At 39.8% G+C, this 20,654-nt stretch overlaps 1 protein-coding gene across 1 annotated transcript; it reads left to right on the top strand.

Moving 5' to 3' along the window:
- The first annotated feature begins 1,639 nt into the window (after window positions 1-1,639).
- On the top strand, window positions 1,640-11,492 carry trpc4b (transient receptor potential cation channel, subfamily C, member 4b). Its single transcript, XM_035910258.2, has 11 exons — window positions 1,640-1,735; window positions 2,124-2,537; window positions 3,413-3,931; window positions 7,313-7,655; window positions 7,838-7,977; window positions 8,110-8,423; window positions 8,528-8,723; window positions 8,825-9,019; window positions 9,276-9,317; window positions 9,451-9,540; window positions 9,643-11,492. Exons 2-11 carry the CDS (start codon window positions 2,160-2,162, stop codon window positions 10,177-10,179), a joined length of 2,754 nt encoding a protein of 917 aa, XP_035766151.2. The 5' UTR covers window positions 1,640-1,735; window positions 2,124-2,159; the 3' UTR covers window positions 10,180-11,492.
- Window positions 11,493-20,654: the final 9,162 nt, after the last annotated feature.

The following is a 20,654-nucleotide window of genomic DNA, read 5'->3' as shown; positions in this document are numbered from 1 at the left end:
AAATCACACAAGACTCTTACACATGCAAGTTGCAACAACTACAAAGAAAAGGAGGAAATACTAAATGTGAGTGCATGATTCATAGAACATCACTTGATGAAGTCCATCATCTCAAGACTGTCCTCTCACGATGCCTGCAACTGATTAATGTCAGCAATTAGCTTCGGAGCAAAACCAAAAGGCTGAAAATGAATGAAAATGAGTAAAAGGAATTTACAAGTATGCACCTCACAAAAGTACAGAAGTACCTCATGCAAAGTCATCCCACATAGCTGTATTTCAAAAGGAGGAAGCACCGACGATGGCTGTGGAAGAAAAGGTGGTTTTGAAAGAATGTTTTAAGCCACTTTTGTGTTTGCATTAGCCAACAAAAGACTCATATTAACCATCTTACATCAATTGGCTGTTGTTCACATAACTCAAACAGTAATCCTTTAACAGCCCAGTGGATATCAGGGATAAAAAGAATTCACAAGATCTCTTGAACAGCAATTTTTACTGGTAAAGTAGATTCTTGTGAACATTTATTAAATAACCAAAAACTTTGTAATACAAAAATGACACTCTTATAGTTGTCTGTGGTTGTGGATGTCTGTAAAAGCCTTGAGTCTACAAAGATGAAAGTGGGAGGCTAGGGTGTTGCACAGATCCAAATCTCTGCTTTTTAAAGTAAATGTGTGATGTTACTAAAGGGCAAATTTTGCATGAGTTGGTAATTCCAGGAAAATCAAAGATCTTTGGTATCTGCTCCGCAGTGATGTACATCTATTCCTTGTGGTTTCCAGGAAACATCGTTAGCAGAAGGGTTACAGCAGCAGAAAACCACAGTGGGTGTCACTTCTGTCGGCTAAGAGCAGGAAATTGAGGCGATCGTTTTTACCAACCCCTAACAGTATTGTGTGGTTTGATGACTTTTGATTTCTCCAACAAAACTACAAGGTAGAGTCTTAAATTTGGCATAAGCAATATGAAAGCATGGATCCATTGTGCCGTTTTTTCAACTGTTCAGGCAGTAATGGTGGTGTAGTGGTGGGGGGAATTGTCAGTATGATCACAGTGTACTCATATTCTGAAGATTAATTCCAGTAGGATAACCCTATAGTCACAAAGCTCAATTCATCTAAAACTGGTTTCTTGCACATGACAATCAATTCACAGCTACCAAAAACAAAATCTCTGCGGGAGGCAATTCTGAAGGCAAAAGAGGGTCCAAACGAGTAGCAATGTTTATCTAATGATTTGGCCGTTATCTAATAATAACAGTTACAATTTGTTCGTGTGAGCGTATAGCTCACATAAACAAATTTTAACTGTTATTATTTTTTTAATGTATTTATTTTGTATGATTTTAATCCCGCCCTAAGGAGACTAGTGATTTTTGTTTTCTAGGCAACGTTATTCCTCGTTTTGTTCCTTCGTTTATTTAGCATTATCCCCGACACCTGCTACACCAGTGTTAATGTCCTTAAATCTACAAACAAAGTTACCGTGTATAGAAACTGCGCTGGATGAACGTCACGTGCTGTTTTCTTAAGTGTATTTTACAGAGAAATATGCGGTAAATTGAAGGAAAGGGGTGGGCAGGGGACTTGACATCCCATTAAGTTGCAGACTCTTTGGTGGAGACTCCAGAGATTAAAAACAATCAGAGCACGCAGCTTCCCTTTCCGACTACAGCTGTGCGCGGAGCTTCGTCGACTGCTTCATGTGATTTACAACTGGAAAACATCAGGAGGTAAAGTTTGTATTCCTTCGTATATTATTAAAGCCACAATTAAACAAGTACTAGGGTACTTTAAACGAAAACTAAAGGATTTTAGTCGCTTGTTTTCGTGCATTTTTAAGCGAAAAACAACTTTAATCATCGTTTAGATGACGATGATATGTTATTGTTATTCGTTGTGTTAGTATGGGTGATTAATTATATATTTTACAATGTTTTAAAGGCAAACATACGTGTTTTTATTTGTTTTTTTTATTTGTTTGATTTGTTTATGGTTACACACTGGCATCTCAAAATGTGTCATGTGAGCAGAAATGTGTCTTTTTCGTGTATAGAAGTATAACACGGTCAGTCTTTGTCAGTAGTTGACTTGGTATTTTTTCTTGTCTTTATTTTTCAGTAATTCTCCGTGAAGACTGAGACAGTTTGGGCAGCAATGTCTCAGCTGTACTATAAGAAAGCTGACAGCTCCACGTACAGGGACCGCATCCCTCTGCGGATCGTGCGGGCAGAATCGGAGCTCTCTGCTCTGGAGCGGGCCTACCTGGGGGCTGTAGAGAAGGGGGACTACGCCAGCGTGAAGCAAGCTCTGGAAGAGGCTGAGATCTACTTCAGGATCAATATCAACTGCGTTGACCCCCTGGGACGCACAGCTCTGCTCATTGCTATTGAAAACGAGAACCTGGAGATTATTGAGCTGCTCCTCAGCTTTAATGTACACGTGGGTGATGCCCTGCTACATGCCATCCGTAAAGAGGTAGTGGGGGCCGTTGAGCTGCTGCTCAACCACAAGAAGCCACGTGGGGAAAAGCAGGTACCATCTGTTTAGTTATTGCTGACCTTTGAACATACTGATTTTTTTTAAATTAATTAATTTGTTCAGCCTGGCATTGAGAAAATCTGCGAGCCTCATGTGGTTAATGTACATTATATTATATTATATTTTGTAATGTATTTGCATAAAGACATGTTGTGGCAATGAGTTTACTATACAAGGTTACATTTGAGCAGAAGTGTCTCAGTGTCTTACTACAAGTTACTAATTATTATATGATTATATTTGTATACAGAAATATGTTGTTAAATATTTGTATATAAACTCCTCATATGTTTAAGTAGGAGCAGTGAGAAAAATCATTTTATTTTCTAGTCTGACTCTGAAAGAGATAAGATGCAAATAAGTGTGTTCTTTGCCCTTGTATTCTAGCTACGACTGGATGATTTAGGGAATAAAGCTATTATCTTCTCTCATAAGTTACCGAACCCCTATTCTGTGGGCCTTTCTGCTACAGCTTTTACAACAAATTAGCCATTCTCCACAGTCTGCTTATCAGACTCTTTGAGAAAGGCCCCGCTTGTGTTCAGCTTCTTGACATCTTTGTAAATTAGGTCTTCCAGTACTGCTTGCTTCTCTCTATGTATTCTGTGAAAAGGGAAAAACAGGGTGTTGCTTCCAACCAGGAAGTCACTTTGAGGCCAGCTGAACCACAAGCCATTAGTTGTGTGCTTGCTGTTAGACAAGATGGTTAGAGACTGAAGACAAATGAAATTAGATCCAGTCAAAGAGTTGTTTCAGTTCCTGCGAGAGGTTTAAAAGCATTGTACTTTTGTGATAAAATGTTTGTGTACCGTAAATGCATTATTTTATGTCAATTCATTTGTGTGTTGCTCTGTTGGTTTCTTCAAAAGGTTCCATCGGCTCTGCTGGACAAACAGTTTTCAGACTTCACCCCAGACATTACTCCGATCATCTTGGCAGCTCAAACTAACAACTATGAGATCATCAAACTGCTCTTGCAGCGAGGTGTTTCTATACCCCAGCCACACGCTATACGTTGTAACTGTATGGAGTGTGTGTCCAGTTCAGACGTGGATGTCCTGCGTCACTCCCGTTCTCGTCTAAATATCTACAAGGCCCTTGCCAGCCCGTCGCTCATTGCCCTCTCAAGCGAGGATCCTTTCCTCACGGCATTTCAGCTTAGCTGGGAGCTGAAGGAGCTCAGCACGGTGGAGAACGAATTTAAATCAGAGTATGAAGAGCTGTCCCGTACATGTAAACAATTTGCAAAGGACCTCTTGGACCAGACTCGTAGTTCCAGAGAGCTGGAAGTAATCCTCAATTACCGTGACAACATCAACCCGTTGCTGGATGAGAACATTAATGAGCTGGCCCGACTGAAACTGGCTATCAAATATTCCCAGAAAGAGGTGAGCTTTTATTTGATTTTGATGTGGTCTTTGTCACATTGGAACAAAACGTTTTTTTTCTGGATATTTTTAAGGTGAAAAAGACATGAATACAGAATTATACAGACATGAATAATACATGAATTTGTCTACACCAGTGCACATGCAGATTGGCAACAAGTAATAAGAATCACCCTATTTGAAGATGACAAGAAATGCGCCAAGATGAGCTGTAAATGGCCTGGGTGGAGATGTCCTGTGGGAGTTTAGAGCAATATGTAATTGCCAGGCTGGCTCTTAGCGATGCATTACAGTAACCCTCTTAGAGAATCCCACGATAATTGGATAATTGAGGATAATGATGGGAGAAGTAATGGCCATTTCCCTGAAATACAAACTCATAATATTTTAAACTGGGTGGGGACCTTTTAGTGTCTTTTAACATATTCTCTGGATATTTATCAATTACATACCAGTTTTGTATTATTTGCTGCAAATGAAAGAAAACCCTACTAATAATTAGATACTGTGGCATCCACACAAAGATCTGTGTCATTCATAATTATATGTATATTAAATTTATATTGGAGTATAACAGTACATTGCATGAATATCAACCTAACACAGAGCAGGTGACAACAAGTTTTTAAAAGGTGGTGCTTTTGGTGTCAGGTCACAACATGTAACTTTTTTTCACACCTAAACGGCGGATAGTGTTGGGAGAATCCAGTCACCCTCAGACTCTGTTTTGTTTTGCTAAGGGTGGTGTCTCTGTAGAGCATGTATAGAGGCAGAGGCAGGTCACCTGACCCCACCTGCTCCCTGTGAATTCGCCTGACAGTGATCAGTGCTATTGTCACATCAGTGCATCACACAGCGTTTATATCAGGAAGCTGTTAGAGTAAACACCAGTTAATGTTCAATCCACCTGGCATTCATGTTTTCACGTGCAGCTCTTTCTGGTATATGGTTTAAGTCGACTTGCACTGTTACAAATTCAGGATTGCTTTGTTTGTTTTGGTGTTTCCTGGTTAACAGACTGGAATATAAAGTACACATTGCGTGCACTCAGCGGGTGTCTTTCATTTATTCCACTCATTAGAGAGGCCGTGTGGAGCTTTTGGGTCTTGTTTGTGTACAGCAGTTGTATAGTATTTGCAGAGTTAATGGCTCATACCACCCATGTAGTGTTAGAATTGAGGCTTTAAGAGTCAGCAGAGTTTTTTGATGGCACAGTTGGTGACATGAATAAGAAAGATCAGTATGACTGCCAACAGTTCTGTGTGCTACAATTTATCTCCATGGAAAAGGCTTTAGACAGGCCTTCCTACTAATTTTGTTTATCTAATCATTTGGCCTAAATGAACTCCAGTGAGCCTGAAGTGAGAACAATGATCTTGGTAAGAAAAAGAAAAATATTTTTTTTCTTTCTTTTTTTAAAAACATTTTTGACATTTGATTTTCAGCTTATGTGATTATTTGTAAATTCTACATCAGCACATTTTAAAAATAAAAAAGCATTATATTTAATGGGCCTTACAGAAAACTGAACTGATGATAAAAAGTAATTCCCATTACCCCCAACCATGGTGTCTCCCTCTGGAACCTGGTTCTGCCCGAGGTTTCTTCCTCTTAAAATGTGGTTTTTGCTTCCACTGTTTATTGCTCATAGGGGGTCTCTGTATTATTTTGTATTATGTTACCTTGTCATGACACAAGGTAACATTTTTCCAATATTCTGGTGACTTGATTTTAACTTTGTGACATGCAGAGTTATCCCGATGGAAGGAATCATCAAAAATGGGTACACTGTGGTCATAAAGGGATGAACATGGTCAGCAATAACACTGAAGTACACTGTGGTGTTTAAATGCTGATCGCCCACACCATACACCACTATCACTAACCTGGACTGTTGAAAAGCTATGCTTTCATGTTGCTTATGCCATATTCTGACCCTACCATGTCTAGTCTATCACTTCAAAGCCATCTGGCCATCCTCCTCAGCCAACTGTATCAGAAAATTGCTTTTTACTGGATATTTTGCTTTTTTTTTTCTTTTTGTATCATTCTCTGTGCACAGTAGAAGAGTCTGTGTGGGAAAATCCCAGTAGATCAGGAGTTTTCTCAGACCACCCTGTCTGACACCAACAGCCATGTAATATTAAACGTCACTTAAATCATTTCTAATTCTTGTGCGCATTTAAACCTCAGCAAGTTGTTCTGGCCATGTCTGCATGCCATGAGTTGTTGCCATGTTTGCCATCATTAGAAATCTTTGTTGTAACATGTTGTGCACATGTACCTAATAGAGTGGCTCATGAGTGTAGAATATCATTGTTTATTAATAACAATAATAGCAATTATCATAACAATTCAGATTAAAAAGACAGACACAGAGCCATGTGAGTCAAGGATTTAAAAAAATTATATTAAATATTAATTGGACTACACAAACAAGAACTTGTTTGATGTCAGCAATATTAGGATCATGAAAGTCTTCTTTCTTGTATTCTTTGGAGATTTCTCTGGAGGTTTCTTTTCTTGCTACTTGCTGTGCTCACTCTGCTTTTGCACATTTTCCTCTAAACCTGAGCTCAAACTCCAAATCCAAAGTGTTAAGTGTTTAAAAAGTACAAAATATATTTAACTGATTTTGAATTTTGGATTCTCAGTAACTATTAAAAATAGTGGTAGTGTTATCTGTGAATTTTTAGATAATAGAGTGAATATCAATGTTATATATGATGTAATTTGCAATATATTGTGAAATAGAAGTAAGAACACTAACTGATGTAGGAGTCTAGCGTGAGATCTGTGTAGGGTCATTTTCACCTTCAAAAAATGTCCCCATACAAAATCTGTTCCTTCCAGATGCCACGATTTGCCTCCGGTCATTTTATGTCAAGTTCAAATCTGTCCAGGACAGTTACTGAAGGAAACTTTGAAAAGGCAGATTCTGCACTGATAGATGACCTCATCACCCGCAACAAAATGCTTTTTAGTACCATAATTGGGATCCATTTAGCCATAACTGGGTTACGCTGAAATTGAATTCCATCACCATCTGCAGATGTCCAACAGACTTTTATATCAAATCTCACAGAGCAGAGAAAATGTGCATGGGGAAAAGATTTGGCAATCATTTCTTAACAGAGCGTTGAACATCACTTTAAAAATACCTTTTAGAAACTCTTTGTCTTGAATGAATGTTTCTAGTCGTTTTGCAGTTCTTGATCTTTTGTGGCAAAAAACTTGCACATCTTTTGTGTACCATTAATTACCCTTTTTTTCTGTTTAGTCAGTTTTTGGTTGGACCTGAGAGACAGATGGGTAAATAAAAAACAATCTATTTCATGTAAACATCTTTAATCTTTATTTGTCTCTCTCTTTGTCTCCTAGTTTGTTGCTCAGCCCAACTGCCAGCAGCTGCTGGCGTCTCGCTGGTATGATGAATTCCCAGGCTGGAGGAGGCGTCACTGGGCAGTAAAGCTCATCACTTGTATCTTCATTGGCCTTATGTTTCCACTGTTATCCATCTTCTACCTGATCGCTCCCAAGAGCCGCTATGGCTTATTCATCCGTAAGCCTTTCATCAAGTTCATCTGTCACACTGCTTCCTACCTGACCTTCCTCTTCCTGCTCTTCTTGGCCTCGCAGCATTTACAGAGCGATGATCGGTTGGAACACCGTCAGGGCCCACCACCCACCATTGTGGAATGGATAATCCTGCCCTGGGTGCTTGGTAATAATACACACACATATTGCAGACTCTTTTTTAGACTGCACTCCTGTGTACATGAACACTGTAGTCTAAGCAGAGGTTTGTCACATGATTTCATTCATTGCGTCTCATGTGTGTTTGCCTCTGGACAAATACCTGAGCAAAAATACAACAATGACACATCTTATTTTCATTCCTTGAAGGCTTTTTATGGGCTGAGATCAAACAGATGTGGGATAGTGGTTTTGAGGACTACATAGATGACTGGTGGAACCTGATGGATTTTATAATGAACTCTTTGTATCTTGCAACAATTTCACTGAAGATTGTTGCCTATATTAAGGTAATTTATATTTTCTGTCTGTCTGTCTGTTTTATTTATTACTTTGTGCTGGTGCAAGCATCATGCCGGAAAAATTGACATTGTGTGCTATCAATATTGAGCATGTCTGACTATTGTTCTTTTTTTCAACAGTACAGTGCAAAGTGCCAGTTGAGAGACACCTGGGAAACGTGGCACCCAACGTTGGTGGCAGAGGCATTGTTTTCCATCGCCAACATTTTCAGCTCCTTGCGTCTCATTAGTCTTTTCACTGCCAACTCCCATTTGGGGCCTTTACAGATTTCATTGGGCCGCATGCTTCTGGACATACTTAAATTTCTCTTCATCTACTGTCTAGTGCTGCTAGCATTTGCCAATGGCCTCAACCAGCTCTATTTTTACTATGAAACAAATAACGGGACTTGCAAGGGCATCCGCTGTAATCAGCAAAACAACGCTTTCTCCACGCAAGTTGAAATTCTTACATAAATTACCCCTGAAAATCTGACTTGATTAATATGTTTGTTTTTCCAACAGTGCATGCTGTGATGTATGGTTGTGTTCTTTTTAGGCTATTCGAAACACTGCAGTCATTATTTTGGTCTATCTTTGGGCTGATTAACCTGTACGTGACGAACGTGGAGCCGGACCATACATTCACAGAATTTGTCGGCTCTACCATGTTTGGCACCTATAATATCATCTCCCTGGTAGTGCTTCTAAACATGCTAATCGCAATGATGAACAACTCATACCAGCACATTGCTGTAAGTAGCAAAATAAAGATTACACAATTATTTATTTCCCATTGGAGTTATCAAAATAATCTGCCTAATCTGCTCTATGAATTGTTTGTGTTTCTTTTCAGGATCATGCAGACATAGAGTGGAAATTTGCACGAACAAAATTATGGATGAGCTATTTTGAAGAAGGGGGAACTTTGCCATCTCCATTCAATTTAATACCCAGTCCAAAGTCAGTTTATTATCTAATTGGATGGATAAAAACACATTTGTTTAGGAGACCGAGCACAAACCGTCTTGAAACCTTTGAAACTTTGGGGGTAAAGTGTTTCCAGAGATTTTCTCTGACCTGTACTGTCACCACTGCATGTCATACATTTTCATGCATGCCTGTTTATACCCTGTCTACTATTACAGCCTCTAAGTGGCTTCGAAAATGAATTCATCCATGTTAATGTGTGTCAAACGATTACCTATTGAAAAAGAGCAAGTAAGAAAAAAAAATCACCTAATCAGTGAAAATGGAAATAACCTGGTGCTGTCTTAATGAGCCTTTTGTTTTTCTTGTAATTGCAGAGACGTGCAGCTGGAAATGTAAAATTAAGCCATGAGTATCAGGTAATAATTTGTATTATATTGTACTGTATTGTTTATTATTTTTGTTGTTTTTTTTAACTATCCTATTTCGATTAAATGTAAATGGTTAAATGTAAACATAACTCTTCGCTTGTTTAAAAATAATGTGTTTTAGGAGGTTTTGAAGAACCTCATGAAACGATATGTGGCTGCAATGATTAGAGATGCCAAGACAGAGCAGGGGTTGACAGAAGAAAATTTCAAGGTAGCATAAAATTCTTTATCATTTAAACTTAAATACCCAGTTGTATTATGTTTTCCATATATTTTTTCCACTGTTTAATCTCAGATTCCCAATAATTGATAGGAGCTCAAACAGGATATCTCCAGCTTTCGCTTTGAAGTTCTGGGAATGATGAAAGGTAAACCCGGACTAGCAGGTAATATTGCAAGTACCACCTTGGCTTACCCTGGAAATCCATTCAAATATTCTCCTAAATTCCCTATTGATGAGTCTCAACAGAAGCAGAACATCTTTGATATGTTCACTGCCACTACCAACACTACCAACACCACCCTACAACCTGCCAAAATCACCAGGTCTGCTTGCTTTAATAGCCAAACCAGTGGTTCAGTTATTTTGTCTACTGCAGGACAGACTCAAAATGAGGCTGCCACAGAAGATTCAAACACTGGATCCCTTCACAAAAGGAAAAAACTCCCTTCTCTGAAATGTGATGAAATATGTTCATTGCCAGAGGAAGAAATGTTGGGTACTGACGAAGAAACGCAAGGAAAACATCAGACTGAGGACATAATTGTGGACGTTTCACAGACTGATGAGAAGGAATTCAAGGACATTAAACCTTCTTGCAAAGAACTTGATAAGGATGGGCCGACATAATATAAAAATTAATCTGCCAGCAAGTAAAACTTAAAATAGTTTATTGAAATAAGTTTGCTTGTGATAAACTGTACTGTAGTAAATTACCTATTCTGCTTAATCATGAATTCTATCCAGCGTATAATGGTATTAGAAAATCACAAATTAAGATAAGATAAGATAAGATAACCTTTATTAGTCCCACACGTGGGAAATTTGTTTTGTCACAGCAGGAAGTGGACAGTGCAAAAGTTATGAAGCAAAAATTAGAATACAATAAGAATAAATACAGTACACAACTGTACAGAATAGAATAAAATAAAATACTATATACAGTAGAATAAAATATAATAAAATATACAATAAGATAAAAATAGTATTTGAGTTTGCATGTTCTCCCCGTGTTTGCGTGGGTTCCCTCCGGGTACTCCGGCTTCCTCCCACCATCCAAAGACATGCAGCTTGTGGGGATAGGTTAATTGGATAATCCAAATTGCCACTAGGTGTGAATGTGCGAGTGAATGTGAGTGTGAATGGTTGTCTGTCCCTGTGTGTTGGCCCTGCGACAGACTGGCGACCTGTCCAGGGTGTACCCCGCCTCTCGCCCTATGACAGCTGGGATAGGCTCCAGCGCCCCCCGCGACCCTGAAAAGGACAAGCGGAAGCGAATGGATGGATGGATGGATGGAAGATAAAAATAGAATACAAATGCTATATACAACCGAGTAAAAATACAACGATGCCAGAAAAGATTATTGCACATTAGTGTTATTGCACATTTGTGGATGTGTGCGTTTGATCAGTTAAAGTCTTTGTTGTGGAGTCTGACAGCAGTGGGGAGGAAAGACCTGTGAAATCTTTCCGTCCCACACCGTGTGTGCCGCAGTCTCCCACTGAAGGAGCTCCTCAGTGCTGTCAGAGTCTCCTGCATGGGGTGGGAGATGTTGTCCAACAGGGATGACAGCTTAGCCGCCATTCTCCTGTCACTCACCACCTCCACTGGGTCCAGAGGGCATCCTAGAACAGAGCTGGCCCTTCGGATCAGCCTGTTCAGTCTCTTCCTGTCCCCAGCAGAGATGTTGCCACCCCAGTAGACCACACCGTAAAAGAGTCATAGAAGGTCTTCAGGAGTGGGCCCTCCACTCCAAACGACCTGAGTCTCCGCAGCAGGTACAGCCTGCTCTGCCCTTTCCTGTAGAGAAATTACATGTCATGCATACAACCACAAAAATATGTGGTGAGGACAGGCGTCAGTGCCGACTTGATGCTCAAGCAATTGCCAAACATATTACTAATTTATGTTTTAAACTGAGCAATTCATTCCAAAGAATCCTTAAAACCCGCTGCCTATCTTCTACTCTTTAATTGCCTGCTTACTATGCTATGCAAAAATACTGTATCTTATCCAGTTATTTGTACGAAAGAAATAATCAATCATTGTATTCAGTACTGGAGGTAATTTGAAATTTAATCATTCTATCAAGTACAAAAGCACCTTCTCTCCTACACTGGGAGGTGTAAGGGAAAGCTTTTTTCTTATTTTTGCAGTTGTAGCAGAGGATGTAATCTAGATGATGTAATCTAGATTTGGTCCGGTAGCAACTGTTGTAACCTTGCAGGCAGTGTTGTGGACTAGTGAACTACATTTAACTTAATTTATAGTTTAACTTATTTTGCAATAACTTTCAGTTGATCCACAATAATGTAAGCACTTCATTTTTATGTTTTTGTGGGTGCTTAGCTGTTAAAGCTATAACTTTGACCCATTTATTTAGACAGTTTTACGATGGCAGTCAACCTGCTTTTAAACTAGGTATAGCAGGGTGGTATTGCCCAGCGTTCACTAAGCAACATCGTCAGTGATAAAAGTGATGGGTTTTTTTTCCAGAAGAGTTTTACATGCTGTTTCATCCCCACCTGGAGTTCCTAGGCAACTGTGTGATGGCCAGTGTGCCGGTGTGTGCTATGATTTTTTTTTTTAAATATTTTGTTAAAATGTCATATCATATGCAAATTGCCAGTTTAATCTTCTTTTTTTTAAAGAAAAAAATCTGTTTGAAGTTATATTTAAAAGTGGCTCTTTACAAATTTCTTCATGTGTTGATTTAGGTGTAGTTCTTCCAGATCTTTCAGTATGATTTACATTTTCATAACACTGCTTGCAAGGTTAAAGGCGTTCTAGAAATATGTGATTACTCTTCAGTTTAGTGACTTGTCACATGTATTTAAATTGTTCTGAATAAATAAAATCAAATGCAAACGTAAGTGTTATCTTGTCTTGCTACCACATCATGTACCTCTCTTCAGTTAGAAGTCCTCCAGTTATTTGGTTGTCTTTTGGTAAGCAATGACATTTCTGTGTGTTTGGTCTATGTCAGGGCCTTCTAAACTACTGAGAAAATGATTAATGATAGGACACATAAATACTGTAGAAATAGAAACATATTCTAAAAAATAGAATACGTAACTTATTTCTTATTAGAAATCAGCTAAAACTAAATTTTTCTCAGATAATGAGAGACACATCTTGATTTTACATTTGAGAATGAATGGTTCAATGGTACAGTATCTTCAGCAAGGGTGAGGAATGTGTATGGCAGACAGATTGAACTTAGACATTTATGATCTGATGCTAAATGAAAGTGTTAATGGCTTGTTGTTATAGACCAAGTGTGAAGGATTTTTTTGAATCTGTATACAATGTGTGACATATTAGATCAAATTTGTGATTTTAATTATGAGATTTACTTTACAGGCGAACTGAATATCAATTAGAATTCGCAGAACTGTCTAATAATAAACAGGCTCCTAACTGTAGTACATATATAGATAAAATAGAACTTTTTTGTCATTGTACATGTACAGTGAAATTATAGGTGCTCCACGCCAGCTGTGCAGGAGTAAAAACAGATACAAATACTAAAAACATCAGGAATAAATAGCAAACAGAAGAGATATATACAGTCGAGGAATATATACAACACAAGAGATAGGCACACAATGGAGACGAAAGTGCTTGGAAGTAGTGCAAAAGGACGGTCTGAGTATAGAGTCTGTATGTGAGTAACCTGAGTGATGAGGGTTACTCAGACCATGGCTCAGATTGGTGAGGTGGGTGGGCAGGGGTGGGGTGAGTGGGGATAGTGTTTGTAAGCAGCCCGAATAGACTGGGGGAAGAAACTGTTAGTGAATCTGGAGGTGTGGGACCTGATTGACCAGAGGTGCTGACCAGAGGGCAGCGGGTCAAACAAGTGGAGGGGGGCAAGAGGTCACCTATGATGGCCCTGGTTTTTCTGAGACAGGAGAAACTGGCTTTGGCTTCTAAGGGTGGAAGAGGGCAGCCAATTACTTTTTTCAGTGTTAATTACCCCGTGCACAGCCTTCCTGTACTCAGTAATGCCCCCAGCATACTAAACCCCCAGGCAGTAGGAGAGCACGCTCTTCACTGAGGAGCGGTAGAAGGCCAGCAGCTTCCGGTCCAGGTTATTCTTCCTTAGGACACAGAGGAAGTGCAGCTGCCGTTGTCCTCACACCATTACTGCAGATTTGCAACCTCCCTGCTGTAGGCTCATCCCCGCAGATGATGGATCGTATTACTGTGGTATCGTTCACAAACTTTAGGATGATAGGCGACATAGTCATGGGAGAACTGCGTAGAGGATAGGACTGAGGATGCATCCCTGTGCACCCTTCTTATCACTGCTATGCAGATGATATTCAGTTATATATCTCCCTTAAGCTCCAAGCTTCAATTCTTTGTTCACTTGTTTATGTACAGCCTCTTTGGAGCATCTGCAAGTTGTTCAGAACTCTGCTGCAAAGCTTCTGACCAAGTCTTCTTAATACTTCCATGCCACACCTGCTGATCCATCTGCACTGGCTCCCTTTTAAGTCCACTTATGATGTTGACATTCAGGGCTCTGCATGGACAAGCACCAACCATAGGTGATCATTTACATCCATACATCCCCAGCAGGTCCATGAGGTCATTTGATCAGGGCTTGCTGGTTGTCCATCATACGAGGCTGAAAACAAAAGGCGACAGAGCTTTTGTAACTGTGGCCCCCAGACTGAGTGGACTCTCTCCCTTTGAGCTTGAGTTCTGTGGACTCAGTGGTCTCTTTTAAAAACAGCTAAAAACTCATCTATTTAAACTCGCTTTTGGTTGATTTTTGTTTTTATGTTTTAGCTTCTTTTGATTTTATCTTGAAAGGTGCTATACAAATAAATTTTTACTTACTTACTTTACTGTGGAATGCCCATATTTGTAGTAATGCTGGCTAAAGTTCCATCACTAATCCTGACACACTCAATGGTCAATGGTGGTCAATGGTAACTTTATTGTCCCTAACGGGAAATTGATTTGCAGTATGTCCGTACAAACAAACAAACAGACAACCAACACATCACATACACTCACCAAAATAATATAATATAATATAAGCCTGAGAAAACAACCTAGATTTTTCATCAAAAAAGTGCAATGTGCAATGGCAACAACACTTATGGTTTAGTGTTATGATAATAGCACTAGGTACAAAAGACAATCTATGTCTCTTTGTCTTCACTGCAGGCACTTTATAACGACGACCTGATGGAAGCAGTTGAAAATCATTAAAGAGAGGATGATCTGAACACAACACGACAGAGGTTGCCTTCCTCAGCACCTGCCTGTTATAAAAGTCCACAAGCTGGACCTGAGATCTCCCTGAAATCTGGCCAGCCACTTTAACCAGGTTGTTAAGTCTGGTCTTATTATTCAGGGACATATTACCGTACCAAGCAATGATACAGAAAGTTAAAACAGATTCAATAAAACTTTTATAAAAAAGAGTCATCATTTCAGATGAAACATTAAAACCTCTCAAACTCCTTAAAAGGTCCAGTCTTTGTTGAGCCTTTTTCACTGTAGCAGCAAGATGTGACTCAAAGGACAGAGACTTATCAAGAACAACCCCCAAATACTTATAACTGTCCACCAGTTCAATGGCTGCACCATTTACCACTGTTAGCGCAGGATGGGGGGATGTCTTCCTGAAGTCAATAACCATGTCCTTGGTTTTCAAGGTGTTAATCATTAAGAAGGACTGATCACACCATGAAACAAACTCATCCACAACAGGCCCATGGGAATCCTCTTCACCATGAAGGAGGCTTACAATGACTGTGTCATCTGCGTATTTAATGAAATGCCTGTTGGCCTGTGTACTGCGACAGTCATTAGTGTACAAAATATACAGTAGAGGAGAGAGACAACAACCTTGTGGTGAGCCAGTAGAAGAGTTCAGCTGTTTGGAAAAACAACCGTTTACTCTCACACACTGAGATCTGTCAGTTAAAATCTCAAATAAAATCTATTCAGCTCATTGGCTAACTGAGAGTCTGAACTAAAACCAGGGAGACTTATCTTATTGCAGTCACTGTAACAGTGACCAGTCATGTGTTTCATGCCTGCCCAGGCAACCCTTAAGTTATTGCTACTCATCTCTGCCTCTACCTTATCCTTGTATTTTATTTTGGCTTTTTTAAATTCTGATCTGATCTCCTTCCTAATTTCTCTAACTTTCAAGATATTCCCTTCAATAAAAGCTTTTTTCCTTTCATGAATCAGCCTCATAAGAGCTTTTGAAGACCATTGTTTGTTATTGGGGAAAAAATACACAACCTTTGAAGGGATAATCATGTCTCTGCAAAAGGAGATATAGCTGCAGACAACGTCAGTGAGTTCATTAATGTCTCTACATGATTCTATAAACACCGACCAGTCTGTACAGTTAAAGCAGCCCTGCAGGGCTAAAGAGGCATCGTCACTCCAAACCTTTATGCGGTGTTTCCTCACTTTCTCTCTTCTCAGTACAGTCTTGTAAACTGGCAGAAGATGCACCGTGTTGTGATCCGAGGATCCGAGGGCGGGGCCTGCCACAGATGTATACGCACCTTTTATGAGGCTGGCTGAGGGAAAGGTTGAAGATGAAGAAGAGAACATCAGCTAACTCACTGGCATGCTCTGAGTGTCCTGCTGCCTTATGGGGGTTGAGCTTCCTCACTGCTGTGTGTACCTGAGCTCATGAGATTGTTAGGTGAGGTGATGAGGGGCAGGTGGTCCTATGTGTATGTTTCCTCTCTAACATACATCTCTTTGTTGTATGTTATCTTTCCTAATGGCATAACAGTCATCCTTAATAAGGCTATTATTTCTATGTATGCAAATTATTCATCAATATATATATATATTAGTTACCACTAAGAAAGAGTTAAATGTCATTTAGATTCTGAGTTGAGGTCAGTAGTTAAGTGGAAAAGGAGCAATAAAGTGATTTTGAATGTCTGTAAATCAAATAGGATTATAATTGGTTCTAACCTTTCTATTTGAAAAACTCAAAATTTAAAGGTTTCTATTAATGGTGTGTTTGTTGACCAAGTTCATGAGACCATTGTGCTGTGTATAATCTTAGTAAATTATCCTGGACAGAACATATCAAGATAGTTGCTAAAATAGGAAATGGGATTTCTGGGTTTAAAAGACCAGGCTCAACCAGGCCAGTTAATCCAGGCTTTGACATTTCATGATTTTAATTATTGCCAATTAATATTGATGAGATTTTTTTTTTTTTTAAACCTCTCTAAATGTTATAAAACAGTTAACTCTTATGCTTTTATTATGATGTTTTACATCTGTGTGGAGTATTGCACTGTTAAAGTTTAAAGGCCCTTGACCCCAGGAAGAATAGCTGCTTTAGCTAATGAGGAGCTTAATAAACTAAACCAAACCTAATTGCTGAAATCTTGTTTGTGCTTGAAGAAAAGAATTTAGTAAATAGTTTACCTTTTCTCTACTTGTATATACAGTCGTTCTTCTATGGAATAGTGTTGCACAGCTATCCTCAATATGTTTCCTTTTCTCACAGACTGTGTGACGTGTTATGCCGGGCTCACACTGTGCGATTTTTTTCAGTCGCGCGATTCAGCTCCTGCTCAAACTGTACGATTGACTCGCAGGGGTTAGAAGTTCGTAGGTCACGATGCAGGGTCTCACACTATACGGCCCGATGCTCTGATGTGACCTGAGTGCTCACACTGTGCGTCCATAAAATGAAGGTTATAACAGAAATTCTGTCGCTCGCTCTCCCTCTCTGTCTTTCACTCACACAGACACACCACCACCATCAACTTTGCTAAATTGCTAATGAAAAACATTGATCAGGCAGCTGTGATTGAGCAGCAATGTCTATCCAACTATTTTCACGGTTGTTGTGGTCGTGATAATTTTGTGACGCCACATCGAAGAGGCTCGGATGAGCTTTCCAAAGTTCTACAAGTGCTTCCATCGCTTGTGTCCAGATCACACTGCACTGCCGTGCTGCGCCGTCTTTTTCGCTGACATTTGTGTTTGCGCGTGCGCAGTGTGAGAAACTGCGGTGACACCCTCACGACCAAGCGATTGATGATCGGGAGCTGGTCGTGACTCGTGAGGTGTTAATCGCTTCTCGTTACCCCACGTATACTACACGATGCACGACGCACGATGAAGGCCAAAATAGGGGGTTGGCAAAATCGCCAAAACGGTCGCACGACTCAAAAATCGCCTCAAAATGGGCCAAAAATCGCACAGTGTAAGCCCAGCATTAGAGGGGGAAAAAAACACTAAAGGCATATTTTACTTTCTCATATATGACAAATAATGCTAATTCTGTTTTTGTTATGAACTATAAATTCTTACATTTGGAGCTCTTCTTATAATTAAATACCTTTTAAAGTAGTTTTTACGGTGGCCCTGAGAGGCCAAACGGACTGCAACTTCAGAAAACACTTGCAAAATGAAAAATGCTGCAAAAAGAAAAACACTTGCAAAAAGAAAAATGCTGCAAAGAGAAAAATGTTGCAAAACGAAAAATGCTGCAAAAAGAAAAACGCTGCAAAAGCACACAAAGCACAACGGAAATAGGAAAAAAAGACAACGGAAATGTTTCTGGGGAGACAATAACCGGACGGACCAGTTGCACGAACCAAAACATGCTAACTGTCGCTACCCGATCCGTACCGGAAACCCGATCGGTACCCCGCATGCGCAAATCTTACGTCACTTCCTCTCTTTGCCAACATTGCGACATTCAATATATTTGAATGATACGGTTAGCGCCCAGTTAGCTCCTAGCATTTCTCAACAGCTCTGCCTCCTTTTCGACTGCCCGGGACATTTAAACAATGGATAATCCGTATACAAACAAATTCATGCTTTTCTCCTCAACAGAGAGCGTTCCCCGATTGAACAACAGCGCCGTAAAATAAGAAGAACGGCGCCTAATTACAGACAATAATATTGATTTAGCAATGTGTCACGTGAAGATTCATCAGCCAGATTAAGTGTTTACTGACAATTGACAGTGATTATATTTACATTACCAAAGTGAGATGACTTTAGTCTCATCAACAACATTAGCTAATTGTTATTTACTAGCTAATCTTAAATGACTGTTCAGTACAGAAATGAAGCCCAATAATCATGTTTTACAGTCCTGTGGTCTCAGCCTCAGATATTTATCAAATCACACAAAGCTCATGTAGAAACAAATGTACAAAATATGTTCTCCTTTATTTCTGTCAAACAAAGCTGTATAAAACGTTTCCAGCTGTTAGTATGTGGTTGCTAGGCAACCTGGTCTCCTGCGCGATGGAGGCTAGACCATCCCGTTTCACAAGCCTACAAGCCTCGCACTTCCGGCCTCAGCGGTCTTTGAGTACGCGGCCCTTGAGGACCGTTAAGGCTGCGTACTTTAAGGCTGCAGACCCTGGTCGTGTCCAAATTCATGGGCTGCATCCTCCTGAGGCCGCATTTGTAGACCGATTACGTCACAGCGACGCGCCGAAGGCTGTCCAAATTCGTAGACTCCTCCGAATGCAGCCGACAAATGCGTCCTCCTTTTCCCCGAATTTGAAGGATGGGTCGGGTGTGTCCTTCGTGGCCCACCATATCCCAGAATTCATAGCGCGGCCCAGCCAAACTCCAGTTTCCAACAATGGCGGTCGCTACTATGTTTTAAAATTACTCATACTAATCTTTCTGGGTCACAAAATAAACTTTTAACATATTTTCAGGCGAGAAAGTAGCTGTGTAAACATCAAATATCTGCTCGGTTTATCAAGATATCGCATATTTTCAAAAGTGCTTCGACGTTTTCAGAGACGTCTGCTACCGACCAGCTCGATAGCTAGCCGGGAGCTCGAGGGTTACTGATGCGGCCGAGAACGGCACAACTCCCGGCACATCATTTTCAGATCACCGCGGACTTTCGCTACTCAGGTTAAACGTAATATATAAGTCACTTAGACAACCTAAAAATGTTATTGTTGGGCTTTTTTCAGTGTTTTGTTTGTTCGTGAGTAAATCGGTTTGGCTGAGATTAAAGTTATTAGATTAGATTAGATAAAATAAAACTTTATTAATCCCCCGGGTGGGTTCCTCCTTGGTTTTTACACAGCTGACTAAACGTCAAACAGAAAACTGATCAAACAGAAGTATGAGACAGTCGAGAATTTACGCCAGTGTCCTGTTATATTTTAGATAGCAAGGAGCAGACGGCTGAGTTTATTAAACTCCACAGAGACCGCGGTGACGCTAATCAGAAGGCTAGACCGTCCAATTTCCCCAGACATTTACTTCCGGCCTACCCGACCTTCTGAGGACCCGGCCCACATAGACCGCGAAGGCCGGGTCATCAGGAGGATGCAGCCCATGAATTTGGACACGACCCCTGAATTGGGAAACAGTCCCTGAATTGGGATACAGCCATGCATACATGTTTTGGTTCTTGCAACTGGTCCGTCTGGTTATTGTCTCCCCAGAAACATTTCCGTTGTCTTTTTTCCTATTTCTGTTGTGCTTTGTGTGCTTTTGCAGCGTTTTTCTTTTTGCAGCATTTTTCTTTTTGCAAGTGTTTTTCTTTTTGCAGCATTTTTCTTTTTGCAGCATTTTTCTTTTTGCAAGTGTTTTCTGAAGTTGCAGTCCGTTTGGCCTCTCAGGGCCACTGTAAGTTTTGACCATTTTTGTAATTGTTATTTTAACCAAAGACCAAGAACAGTTGAGCTGAACAGTCATTCATTTTAAAATAAATCAAGTGGCTTTTTTACCCAGATATGTTTTCTTCTTATCACAACTATAAATATGACATGTTGTAGATTTAACTTTGAATCGACTTGTAAAATGAGGTCTGCCTTGAAGAACTACAGAAAAGAACAACTGTTTGAATGTTAGTGTGTTAGTATGAATGCTCTAGTAATAAAACTCTTACATCCACGACTCTTTATAAGAGGTTATTATAAGTCATTTTTAATTAGCTTTTAAGCCCAGTATACCTTTTGTCAACCTTGACCTAAATGGAAGAGAAACCTGTATGGTTTTACACTATTGATCACTGAAACTGGTGCAGTAAAACTACAGGCTGTTGGTACATTTGAGAGCTTCACCACTGTTAATAATTTATCACTCAGCACTGATA

The sequence above is a fragment of the Neolamprologus brichardi genome, chromosome 14 (genome assembly GCF_056152115.1).
Source record: "Neolamprologus brichardi isolate AB-2024 chromosome 14, ASM5615211v1, whole genome shotgun sequence".
In the NCBI taxonomy this organism is placed as follows: domain Eukaryota; kingdom Metazoa; phylum Chordata; class Actinopteri; order Cichliformes; family Cichlidae; genus Neolamprologus; species Neolamprologus brichardi.
This window is presented reverse-complemented; position numbering and strand designations above follow the sequence as displayed.

Bases quoted from the DNA above. Each gene is read 5' to 3' on its own strand.
- trpc4b (XM_035910258.2), top strand. From the start codon at position 2,160: ATGTCTCAGCTGTACTATAAGAAAGCTGACAGCTCCACGTACAGGGAC. The intron at 7,978-8,109 runs GTAATTTATATT...TTTTTTCAACAG, and splicing joins AGATTGTTGCCTATATTAAG to TACAGTGCAAAGTGCCAGTT. The intron at 8,424-8,527 runs GCAAGTTGAAAT...TGTTCTTTTTAG, and splicing joins CAAAACAACGCTTTCTCCAC to GCTATTCGAAACACTGCAGT.